Source organism: Plectropomus leopardus, chromosome 15, assembly GCF_008729295.1.
Source record: "Plectropomus leopardus isolate mb chromosome 15, YSFRI_Pleo_2.0, whole genome shotgun sequence".
Taxonomy (NCBI): domain Eukaryota; kingdom Metazoa; phylum Chordata; class Actinopteri; order Perciformes; family Serranidae; genus Plectropomus; species Plectropomus leopardus.
Genome location: NC_056477.1, coordinates 30,343,987 through 30,355,298, shown reverse-complemented (window position 1 = coordinate 30,355,298; position 11,312 = coordinate 30,343,987). Strand labels below are relative to the sequence as shown.

Sequence of the window (11,312 nt, the reverse complement as noted above, 5' to 3'; positions counted from 1 at the left end):
GGTAGGAGGCCCCGGGGCAGACGCAGAACACGCTGGATGGATTAAATATCTCGTCTGGCCTAGGAACGCCTGGAGTGCTCTGCTTAGCCTGTCGCCTCTGAGACCCAGTCTCAGATAAGCAAACCAAAATGGATGGATGGCAAATGCATACATATACATATACACACACACACACACACACACACACATAGACTCACATATATATTTAATTACACCAGATTTCGTTGGGGATCATTGTATCGTTCTAGGCTGGAATAAAATGTGCTTTATGAGCACTACTTTGATAAGAAGTTGAATTAAATCATCCTGTTAAATTATTAAAGTCTCATGAAAAATAACAATAGCAGCCATGTGTTCACTGTAACTTTTAATAACAATATTTTATACAAAATGCGACAGAAAAATAGAATTTCATTCAGCAGATATAAAGAGCATATATACAGTGTAGCAGCAGGAGCTGAACACCACTGTCCAATGCTGCATATGTTGAAAAGTGCTCAGCTGGAGAAGGTTTCCCTCAGTGCACTGGAAGCTATATCTGACTGGCACATTTCTACATGGAGTGTTTCCTCTAGCTGCACGATAGTCACTCATTCCCTTTGTAGACTGTGCGCTGACACAATAAACACACGCAGAGAAATATGCTCAGATAATCTCTGTGAATCTAAAATTTGGTCATTGTTTAATCCAGATCTGACGTGTGCTGAACTTTGTGGCAAAATACAAGAAACCCACATCCTGCATAATATAACATTAATTAAAAGATGATGAATCAATCAGAGCACACTGAGGAGTTACTCAGTTACCAAGTCAAAGAGACTCGACAGATATGAACTATATATTCTCTACTCAAAGGCTAAATAAGGCTACACATTATGGCACTATGGCATCTATTATAACAGCAGTGTGACAGCTGACTGAAGACACATTCGAGACCTGAGGATCATCAACTGGGAGCAGAAAACTGATCACGTACTTAAGAAGCCCTCCTGTGCAAAAACATGCTCAGAATTAATCATTATAATATTGCTGGTGCTTTTTTTCATATGTATTTTTAAACCCATCTTCGAAACATTTTTACCATCTCCACCCCTCATATCATGTGCGATCTGTTTGTAAAAACATTACACCCTGGTGTGCAAGACCTCACTAGCTGGAGCATTTTCCAAATCATGGATCATCACAATCATCATCTTATCAGAAAGATATCAGGTTTCTAAACAACGATCTAAAAGACTATTCAAACTTTAAGAAAGGTACACATTTTTACCTTGAAGCTATATTCTATATGGCTATTTTGCAGTAAACCCTGATATTATGAGTTAGCTCCTGTGGAGAAGGACATGAGAACAAAAGTTGTTCAAGTCCACATCCAGTCCCACCTGCTCACTTAAGTCTTTTTAGAAGTCTTACTGACTGACTTCATCTTTAAGAGTAAATTGAAAAGCGATATATATGTAATGGTATTTAGTAGTGTTGTTGATCGATTCAGGTTCAACTCTTGACATTTGACAATTAAGTTTCCCCAATGTGTCACTTTTCAATCTTGATCGCCCAATGGTGCAGTTCTTAATAATTTAAGTAATAAGTAATTTACATAATGAAATTGAGTTGATTTATAGGTTTGTCAGTGAAGTTCTCAGGTGAGCTAAAAATACCATGAACAACATTACCACAGAACCTTGGTATGTCACGCTCCTCTATAGTTTTTTGGCTGCAGGTCAGACACTGTTCAATTTTTTTGGATGCTGCAATCACATCAAATGTAGCATGGAGCTGAAATGACCAGTTCTATGGGACTTGCTTTAAACCACAGCTGATGCTGGCTTATTTTTCACTATAAAACATTCTGGTTTGGTACATATCTTGGTCACAGTTGTTTCAGAATCAAAGTTAAAGTGACCCTTGTGTTATGCATTTATGTAAAAAACAAATACATCTTGCTATAGTTACCCTTTAAAACCTGGAAGGTTTTTTCCTCCCTTCTCTTCCACTCTCATTATTATTATTATTATTATAATAATTGTTGTAGCTATTACTTATGTTATTTTCTTTATGTATTTATTTTTTCCTTCTGTATACTCATCTCCATCTCCATGTCTGACGATTATAATATTTTATTACTACTATTATATTATATATTTACTGTCTTTCTTACTCTCAAATCACACACACACACACACACACACACACACACGCACACACACACACACACACACACACACACACACACAAAATCTGTTGCTGTTTGTTGTTCACACCTGTTTTCTGTCTGTCCTGTATTGTCACTGTAATGTCATATTACACAATAATAAAAAATTAAAAAAAAAAAAAAAAAAAAAAAAAAAAAAAAAAAAAAAAACCTGGAAGGACATGATTTTTCTTTTGCTGCTTTCCGGTGCCTTTCCTTAGCAAATTAGGTCGATATTCTTTGAAAAACATGGGAAAAAGGCAATGAGCAATCACTAGGAAATGATCCAAATTGCAAGAAATTAGTAGATTGAAAAAATCCTTCATAAAAAGCCAAGGAAAAGTGTTTAAGGAAAAATGAATATTTATAATTGTCATAATTAGACATTTCAAATGTTGTTACAGAATCATGATAAGCACTTTTTAAAGCACTTTTCCAAGTCTTGCTTGCCCTATTTGTTTGTTTTGTATTTCTTTTTCCATCTGTTTGTTTTTATTTTTTTTCCTACTGATTTTCCTTTACTTTTTGCAAATTTCTTGCCAATTTTTGGGTCATTTCCTCTTTTGTTGCCCATGATCTTCTCTCCATGTTTTTTAAAGAGATAAAACCAATTTGCTCAGGTTTCAAAGGTTTAATGGATTAATAAACTTTCATTTACTATCATGCGGAAAAAAATTTGTTAAATAAGGCACAAGTCTCACGGTATGCATCTTCCAAATGCTGAGCCCTTGCAGCTCAGCAATGAAGCGCAACAACCTCATTACATTGGGTTGTGTGACTCAGTGAACCTTTGAAGGGAGCTGAAAGAACCAAGTACATAAACATGAATTTCAGTGCAGCCTCCTGGTGGGAGAAATTCTCACTGCAGACAGCTGGACAGCTCATCAACGTGAGCATCCGTCCAAACCGCAACATGAAGATGAGGAGTGGAGCTTGGCTAAAAACACAGTTTCTGCTATGAAGCAAAAGCTGCCTAATGTAGATTTACATTTTGGGAAATTGTTAAGATATTTAGTCATACCTTTTATTTGCCTCCAGGCCTGTCACACACACTGCTGTTATTAAACTTACACAGGAACAGACACACCAAACCCCTGAGCACCAAAGGCATAATATTGCATCAGTGACTGCTGCAGTTATGTTTCAGGACTGCAGATATTAAAGACATTATTTTGGATTACCTCAGAGACTGTGGCTCTGAATCCACCGCTGTGTGTCCATCTGTGTTTTCATGAACAACTGCTCCACCAATATGGCTGTGCTCAAAGGAGTCAGGACCACAGCGATGACATGGGTCCTCCATTTGCCCCGTCCCCTCTTCCTCTGTGTCTTCTTCATTTTCTAAAAAGCTGTGCTGATCCCACAGGTCCTGGCCATCGCATACTTCAATCCCAGAATCCCCTGTGAAGCGCCGGTACCTGCCCGGCGTCAAGTCCTTGTGGGGGTTATATGCGCTGTGCAGGTGGGACTGCGTGACCTCTGGAGTAGCAGGGAGTACTCCAGCATCACTGGGGATGGAGACTGACGAGTGTGGGCCAGGGGACTCCTCAGGTGGGTCTGTGGGTGGGGGTGCTGGCTGGAGAGGCGTGTAAGGAGGAGGAGGTGTGACTGGGCGATCAACTACCTCTTCATAGGGTGGCAGCAAGTAGGTGGGAAGGAACCCTGAAGAATGACACAATACAGATTAGGGATGGGTATCGCTGACACTTTGACACAAACTGCATTTAGCTGCACTGTTGTGACTTTTAGAAAAGTGAGCACACACTCTCGACTGCTTGGTCTTGTTTAACGATCGCTGTATTACAACAACTACGAGCAAAGCAAGCCAGCAGCAGGACAACAGTAAACATCATACGTCACCCCCTGATGCTGGAAGCTTCATCATCATGAGGGGCAGGTTGCCAGCTATGTTAGAATCAGGTTAGAATGAACTGACGTTACACAGTTTATAAATAAATATCGATAGCAGCTCTGTTTGTCCCAATTGCGTACCAGTACCAATTAATACTGGTCTTCGATACCTATCCCTAGTTGCTGGCGCTGCATTGGCTCATGCATTGAACTAATCAACATATGCTTGTGTCACTCACGGCTCCTCGTATGCTGGGAGGGTACCTACTCTGATGTAAGAGCTAAAAAGTCCCTCAAAATGGAGTTGCAACAGTTACAATCATTCCTAGTTTTTGCAGTGTAGACACAATAAAAAGGCAGGTTCTTAGAACTGTGAAAAAACTCCTCCAGTCTGAAAAGCCCTTGTGTGTCTGAGAGGTAGAAACTAACTGCATGTGGAATGTGCATGGCAGCTACTTACTGAGATAGAGCGGTAGCTGAGAGTTGTTGTGAGCCTCTCTGTATGCAATGAGGTTGATCTCGTTCTGCCGGCGCTGCTGCTGGAAACGCTGCTTGGAACGCCAGTGCTGACATACACAGCAACATGTCAGGATAATGATCAGAGCCCACACCAACCAGAACCCTGCAGGGAGCCCACAGCACATCATGAACCAAACACACTTAATACATTCATCTTCCTCCTCCATATCCTCTACATCTTGACAAATAGTACAAAGACTTTTTCTATTTAACTGTCAAATATCTTAGATTCGAATATAAAGATGTTTTTTACTCAAATAGAGATAAAATAAATAAGGATTTCATTCTTACTTTACCATGCCAATTTTCAGCAGCAGTTTGTAACATTATGTCAGTACTGAAAAATTAGTAAGAAAGGATCAATTGGTACTGGTTTTCGGAGCCAATTCCAATACCTATTGTTAGTGATCAAAGAAACCAACAACTCATATTTGGAACGAACATTTGCAGTGAAAATTAAAATTTAAGAGTCAAAATTTAAAATACAACAAACTCCGCAACTCAAATAGAAAACTTTGTTTAAATTTGCTAGCACCATACTATTTAAATTTGAAACTGCCACTAATTAATGCTCTATTCAAAGCAACACTCCAAGGCTTTTGGATCAAATGTTTGGTAAGAAAGTTCTGACAAAGTTTTATTTGTCTTAAATGTGGTCCTCAATAAATCAATCAATAAATAAATGTTTGCCATTTTCCGTTCCTCATGACTGCAGTCAGACTTACTACCTACATGCAAATGACTTGGGGGAGTGACGTTTCTGTCGCAATGCCAGATTTGGTATGAATGCAAACAAAATGGCTTAATTTTCAATTAATTTACTTCTACATCTCTCACACTGTGATGAAAAAAAAGTTTTTCAATAAAAGTAAAAATGCTGTATATTAAAATTATGAGTAAAACATTCAAAAAATAAATGAAACCCTATCAACAGAGTGTGAAGAAATAACACCTTTGGCGTTATGTCCAAGATGCATATGTATTGTATTGCAGAGATATCCACTGCTAGGCGATACATTCTGACCTGAGAGGCGACAGTAAGTCACTGTGGGGCTGTGACGGTAACAGCATCACTACAATACTGCGCTTATGTGACGCCTACCGCAGGATTAAGCTCGTTACTGTCATCACCGTTTTTTGGGGTTTTTTTTTTTGTTTTATTGGGGTGAAAGTTACAGAAATGCATATGGTGTGTTATATGAAAAAATAAATATAGTACTAATTGTGTAGTTGTCATGATTCACTTTTTTTCCATATGTTCAGTGGCATCTGAAGAAACAAAACTTTTCCACTGTTTTCTCCTTTAGCTTCCCGTGCGCAAGGGGCAGCGACAGTCCATCAGGCTGATGGGGGATTTCTCTTATGTGGTGTCTATAAACAATAAGAGAAACTCCCACACACTGTCCCGCTTACTGCTGACATATTTACTGAATGAATAAAACGATGTTTTGGCCTAACAGACCCTCATCAGGTATACCTGAAACAGCTGATGGAGGTATGTTACTGTCAGCAGTAAGCGGAACGGTGTGCAGGAGCTTCTCTCTTCGTTTATACATACCACATAAGAGAAATAATCAGACAATCACAATAAAAATAATACCTTTTTCATGTTGTATGTCCCTCACCTTAACCACCAAACCACCTACCATCACAGCCCTACGTCGCTGTAGCCGTAGTCAGCAGTCTGACTTTGACCAGCTTTATTCTTGTTCTGCTGTCAGTTATGAGTTGCCTTTATTTATGACTGATGACTGTAAATCATGGTTGTATGGACACAGTAGTAGAGCTACTGAAACAATGTCAACATGTTCACCTTACTGTAACCACTCTGCATTACTGTTATTAGATGAGCAAGATTAAAAGTCTGGCACATATGATAAAGTGGAATGATGTAGAGAAGATTGACAAGGCCTCAATCCTTAGGAATCTCAGTTGTGACACTGATAAAAGGGTGAAATACTGATCCCCAATGCACCTTTAAAGCTTCAAGTTCTTCCTCAATCTGTGGACTGCTGCCACTGGTTGGCTTTGGCGCTCCTTGTATCAAAAAACTTACAAATAAACTAACACCCATGTGCAGTTTTACTGACAGACAGACAGGCAGCCAGGCAGCCAAAAATGTAAACAAGTGCAGATTGTCAATGACAGATTACACACAGGGCCTGGCTCCACTCGTTTAACTGGTACCACTCCTGAACTTTATCAAACATCAGCTCCTCATTGTGCTTCCTCCCTTTGTTGTATTTCAGATGCCCTTTGCTTTAAGGTGTAATATTTGTTGAATAAAGTAAAAATTTAGCAAATGCACATTTTATGAGCATTATAGATATAGACACATTTATGTGGCTAAAGTTTTGTGTATTCTGGTTTAATGTCATTTAACCATCAAAACCCTCAGATTGAATAAGTAAATACAGAGGAGATGGGTGACTCACACCACAGTTCATAGTAGTAGCTGCAGCACTGCGTCTCTCCACAGCAGTGACCCGACTCACAGATGTAGCTCTGGTTGTTTACTCCCTGGCACACCAGCCTGGCCTGTAAATACAACACAACACATTCTGACTCAGTAATACCAAGAGCCTGGAATTTAAAAAAAATAAAAAAAACTTTCTTGAATAGCTAGTACATGATGAATTATTTTTTGTAAACCTAAAAATTACATTAAATTTAACATCATGACACTGAGGAGAGAAAGGCCACAAACTGTTTCACATCATTTTCTAACAAAACACAGTTGCTACTTTTTATAGTGAATATTGCAATAAACTCACAAAGTTTTGACTTCGTGAGTGTATTTTTGAGCAACATTTTGAGCAAGATGTACAACCCAATGTTGTGGGACGATGACAGCATTTCTGTGATGCATACACAAATGTAAGCTAAATTAAACTGTATTCAACTCCGGTTCAAAAGGTTTGCTATACCAAATGTTCCAACTGCTGGAGATGATGTGGGTTCTCCGATGCCAATCACAATCACATATGCTGGTCTTGCCCATTATTAATTAATTTCTGTCTGTGATTTCATGTTTGGTTTTTGGATTTTTTTTCTCAACGATTTTCACATCCTTGTTTGTAAAGAGCTTGAAGCATCATAAAGACACACCCCAACATTCTGGTTCTATTTTTCCAAGTTAGTTTTTCTTTTTTAGATTTTTTTTCTATGTTTATAGCTGCATTTATAGAAACTTTACTGGGCCTTTTTGGCCTCTGTATTTTCTACTTCAATGTTACTTTCTTGTGGAGACATGTACGCCAGTGTGCTGTTTGTGTCTGTTTATGTAATTGCATGTTTTAGAGACTGCTATTTTGCTGGATGGTGTTTTATGTACATCTGCATTGATACGTTCATGAACGACAAGAGGGGAATGAGCATGGCATGCTTTTGGACTTTGTATGGTCCATGAAAGCCCTCAACACCACCTAGCCTTGCATATGTTGCATATTGTTGTAACGTGTGCATGATTTCACGATGGGCATGTGAAATTGATGGGTGATTGTATTTGTTGATGTTGTTGATCTTTTTACCTGTTGTATTTTACTGTGTATGTACTGTTTTCTTAATTTTTATTTTGCAGACACCAAAGTCAAAGGCAAATGGGACTGGGACAATAAAGTCTATCTATTTAATCTACTTGAATTCTCTTTTCTATTATTTCCTGCTATAACTGTGGTTTACAGAAGGCCTGAAAATATAAGGCTACTGAGTGCTATGAGGACTCTCTGTTTGGACATCGACATAAATCAATAAAAAGAGAAGTGAAAAAACTACCAAAGGTCTTAAAAGTCTGAAAATATAGAGTAAATATTTCATGCAGTCCTGCTCTCGTCAACTTAAGTTGCAAACTGAATGTGAAAATAGTTGCTGATTAATTTTCTATCAACCTATCAGTTTGGTCTATATTCTATTCTGTATGTTTAATATGCTGCTGGTTACTTAAATTTCCCTCGGGATCAATAAAGTACCTATCTATCTATCTATCTATCTATCTATCTATCTATCTATCTATCTATCTAATTATAAGACTAGTTGTTTCAGCTCCAACTCTAATGTCCTTGTTTTACATGTGGTTGCTTCTTTTGGTGAAGAAAACAAATTTGAGCTCAGTTGTCCAGAGACTGTGTGGACCCAACTGAGCAGAGCCTCTGGAATCAGGTGTCACGCTGACGGAGTAAACACAGACACTTCACAGTCTCAACCATCAGCATGAGTCAGAATTAACTAATGCTATCATGAGTGGTACTGACAGTGCCCTTCCTGATGTTTGTTTTTATTTTGATATCTGTAACCATACGTTGAGCGAGTATCCCAAGGGTTATTATGCCCTAAAAAACTTACTGGCCAGTACTGCATTAATACAGAGTCACAAAATTTGAAGGAATTATCACCATAGCAGCACTATTACCACAGTAAAAGTACAAAAAGTAAAAGGTAATTTATATGTCATCGGCTTAATACACATTGCTGACATCTGTGTGTAACATTAATGTAAAGTGTGTGGTGGTGCACTCACATCTTTAAGCATTTGAAATATGTGCAAACTGGCTTTATTAAAATAAAAAATAAAAGAAGAAAACAAAGGATGAAAGCAATGGACAACTTAACAACACATGGCCCCAAAATACCAAGAAATTACAAAAAAGATTGTTGCAAGACAATTACCAGGAAAAAATAAATACATTGAGATGGTAAAAACCAAAAACAAACAAGAAAATGACCCAAAGAGTGCAGAAATAATCAAACACACACACACACACACACACACACACACACACACACAGTGTGTATTGTTTCCCCTGTAACATACTTTTAAAACTATAATTACAATGATTAAAATTATATTTTTCTGTACATTTTCTCTAATTTTCAGATCATTTTCTTCATTAACTTTTACTAATTTCTTAATATTTATTGGACATTTCTAAACAAATTGGTCATTGCCTTTCTCCCCCATGTATTTGGAAGAAATTTGCCAATTTGTTTAGAGTTCAATGGTTTAAATACTTGTAAAAGGCTTTTGAATGCAGCACAAGAAAAGTGATGTCGATACAGGTTTCAAGGGGTTACATCAGCGACGTTGTAATATTTCAGCATTCAGTTTTTAAGTCACATTTTTAACCCAGATTCAGGACCGTCATTTAAAACGTAGTGTTTACGTTAGTGTATGACCTTTCTTGCTGATTACAGTCAAACTATGAGCTAATCCATCAAATTATTAGATGTACAACAAAAAGGAAAATAAATGTTAACGCCTATCTCTGCTAACGTAATTCGAATTAGCTAACATGGTGTAACTTGATATTTTAACAGCATTGCTAACTTTAGTACCCATGTTAGCGGAAGATATTAAATGGCCTACATGGAAGGTAGCATTTAAAAAAAAATCAACCGACAAACGCGTAGGTAGTAAAATTTAACCACATGATTAATAAAGGACTTCTTGGCCAGTCAGAATGGGTCTAATACGTTTTCGCCGACAGGCTAACTAGCAGCTAAGTTGGTGTAACCTAGCTAACGTCAGCTAAACAACTGGTAAGGAAGCTCGGATAGCTGTTAAGTTAACGTTACCTCCTCAACTGTGGCCGCCGTCGCTGAATTTTCTTGTCCAACGTTGATTTTCAGTGACCCCATTGCCAAAAGCTTTAAACACTAATACTTTTTAACCATTAAACTCTTAATTAACAGTCGCATTGTTACCAAAAGGGTCGGTCTCGGTGGCAAACTAGACCATAACAAGTTCTGCTAAACTTCAACAATTGTTCCCTCAGAGGGCCCTCCTCCCCCTCAGCCATTGGTCCATTCATGAGTGTAGTCCTTTCCTGAACAGTGATTGGCTCGTTCTGCTGTCACTTCAAAAATGGGCTTTCGTTGACGTGTGCATCATCTGTCACCAGCATACAGGAGCAGGTAGGTGGGGCCAGCTTCAACCTCAGCACTCAACTTTTTAAACGAATAGTAACAGGAAACACTGAAACCCAGTGGTGGATTGTACCTACGTACATTTACTCCAGTACTGTACTTAAGTACAGACTTGAGGTTCTTTACTTGAGTACTTCCTTTTATACCACTTTGTACTTTTACCCCACTACATTTCAGAGGGAAATCATGTCCTTTTTTACCTCAGTATTTCTATAAACGTTTTAGTTAGGCTACTTTCAAAACTAAGATTTTCATAAGAACATAACAAGAGTTTATAAAATACTGTAATAATTTAAATTACCAAACAGTTCATAAAATACAGCTGCAAATTAATTGCCAACTATTTTGATTAACATTAAAGTTTTTTCTATTTTTGAAATAATTTTGATGTTTGGGGCATGTTTTCTCCCTCACACCTTGCTACATGTTTTTTGAATGCTTTTTTTCCTTTTCTTTTTTCCTTTTAATTTTGAATGGGTGTTTAGTTTGATTTTTGACTTTTGGGGCTGTTTTTTCTTTGAAAAAATGTTTTAAGGTTTGGGGTGACTTTTTCATGATAGACAGATAGATACTATAGAACTATATTATTACATTATATTGCATTCACCAATAATAATGGTTATTTAACAATAAATCAGTGAGCTGATGATGAATTGATTTAATGACTTAGCCCATATTTTTAGTGGTGGAAGAATTAGATACTAGATGTGTTACTTGCCCTAAATATAAGTAGCAATAGGCTATGACAATGTAAAATTACTGTACTAAGTAGTACTGGAATCAACATTCCACTGAAGTAGAATTACAAAAGGTACATAAAAATACGAAA

General features: G+C 37.6%; 1 protein-coding gene and 1 long non-coding RNA gene across 2 annotated transcripts; both read right to left on the bottom strand.

The window, feature by feature from the left end:
- Positions 1 to 354: 354 nt before the first annotated feature.
- On the bottom strand, positions 355 to 2,615 carry LOC121954700. Its single transcript, XR_006106579.1, has 2 exons — positions 2,364 to 2,615; positions 355 to 1,963 (listed from the first exon to the last, which is right to left on the bottom strand). It is a non-coding gene; the product is annotated as an uncharacterized LOC121954700 (long non-coding RNA).
- A 136-nt stretch (positions 2,616 to 2,751) lies between these two features.
- On the bottom strand, positions 2,752 to 10,316 carry wbp1la (WW domain binding protein 1-like a). Its single transcript, XM_042502287.1, has 4 exons — positions 10,133 to 10,316; positions 6,997 to 7,099; positions 4,503 to 4,664; positions 2,752 to 3,853 (listed from the first exon to the last, which is right to left on the bottom strand). The coding sequence occupies exons 1-4, from the start codon at positions 10,193 to 10,195 to the stop codon at positions 3,369 to 3,371; spliced, it is 813 nt and encodes a 270-aa protein (XP_042358221.1). The 5' UTR covers positions 10,196 to 10,316; the 3' UTR covers positions 2,752 to 3,368.
- Positions 10,317 to 11,312: the final 996 nt, after the last annotated feature.

What these genes read in the sequence shown, in the direction of transcription:
- wbp1la (XM_042502287.1), bottom strand. Translation starts at nt 10,195, where the DNA reads ATGGGGTCACTGAAAATCAACGTTGGACAAGAAAATTCAGCGACGGCG. An exon ending in CGGCGGCCACAGTTGAGGAG is followed by an intron (nt 7,100 to 10,132) that starts GTAACGTTAACT and finishes TTGTATTTACAG; the next exon opens with GCCAGGCTGGTGTGCCAGGG. An exon ending in CTACTACTATGAACTGTGGT is followed by an intron (nt 4,665 to 6,996) that starts GTGAGTCACCCA and finishes GGCTCCCTGCAG; the next exon opens with GGTTCTGGTTGGTGTGGGCT.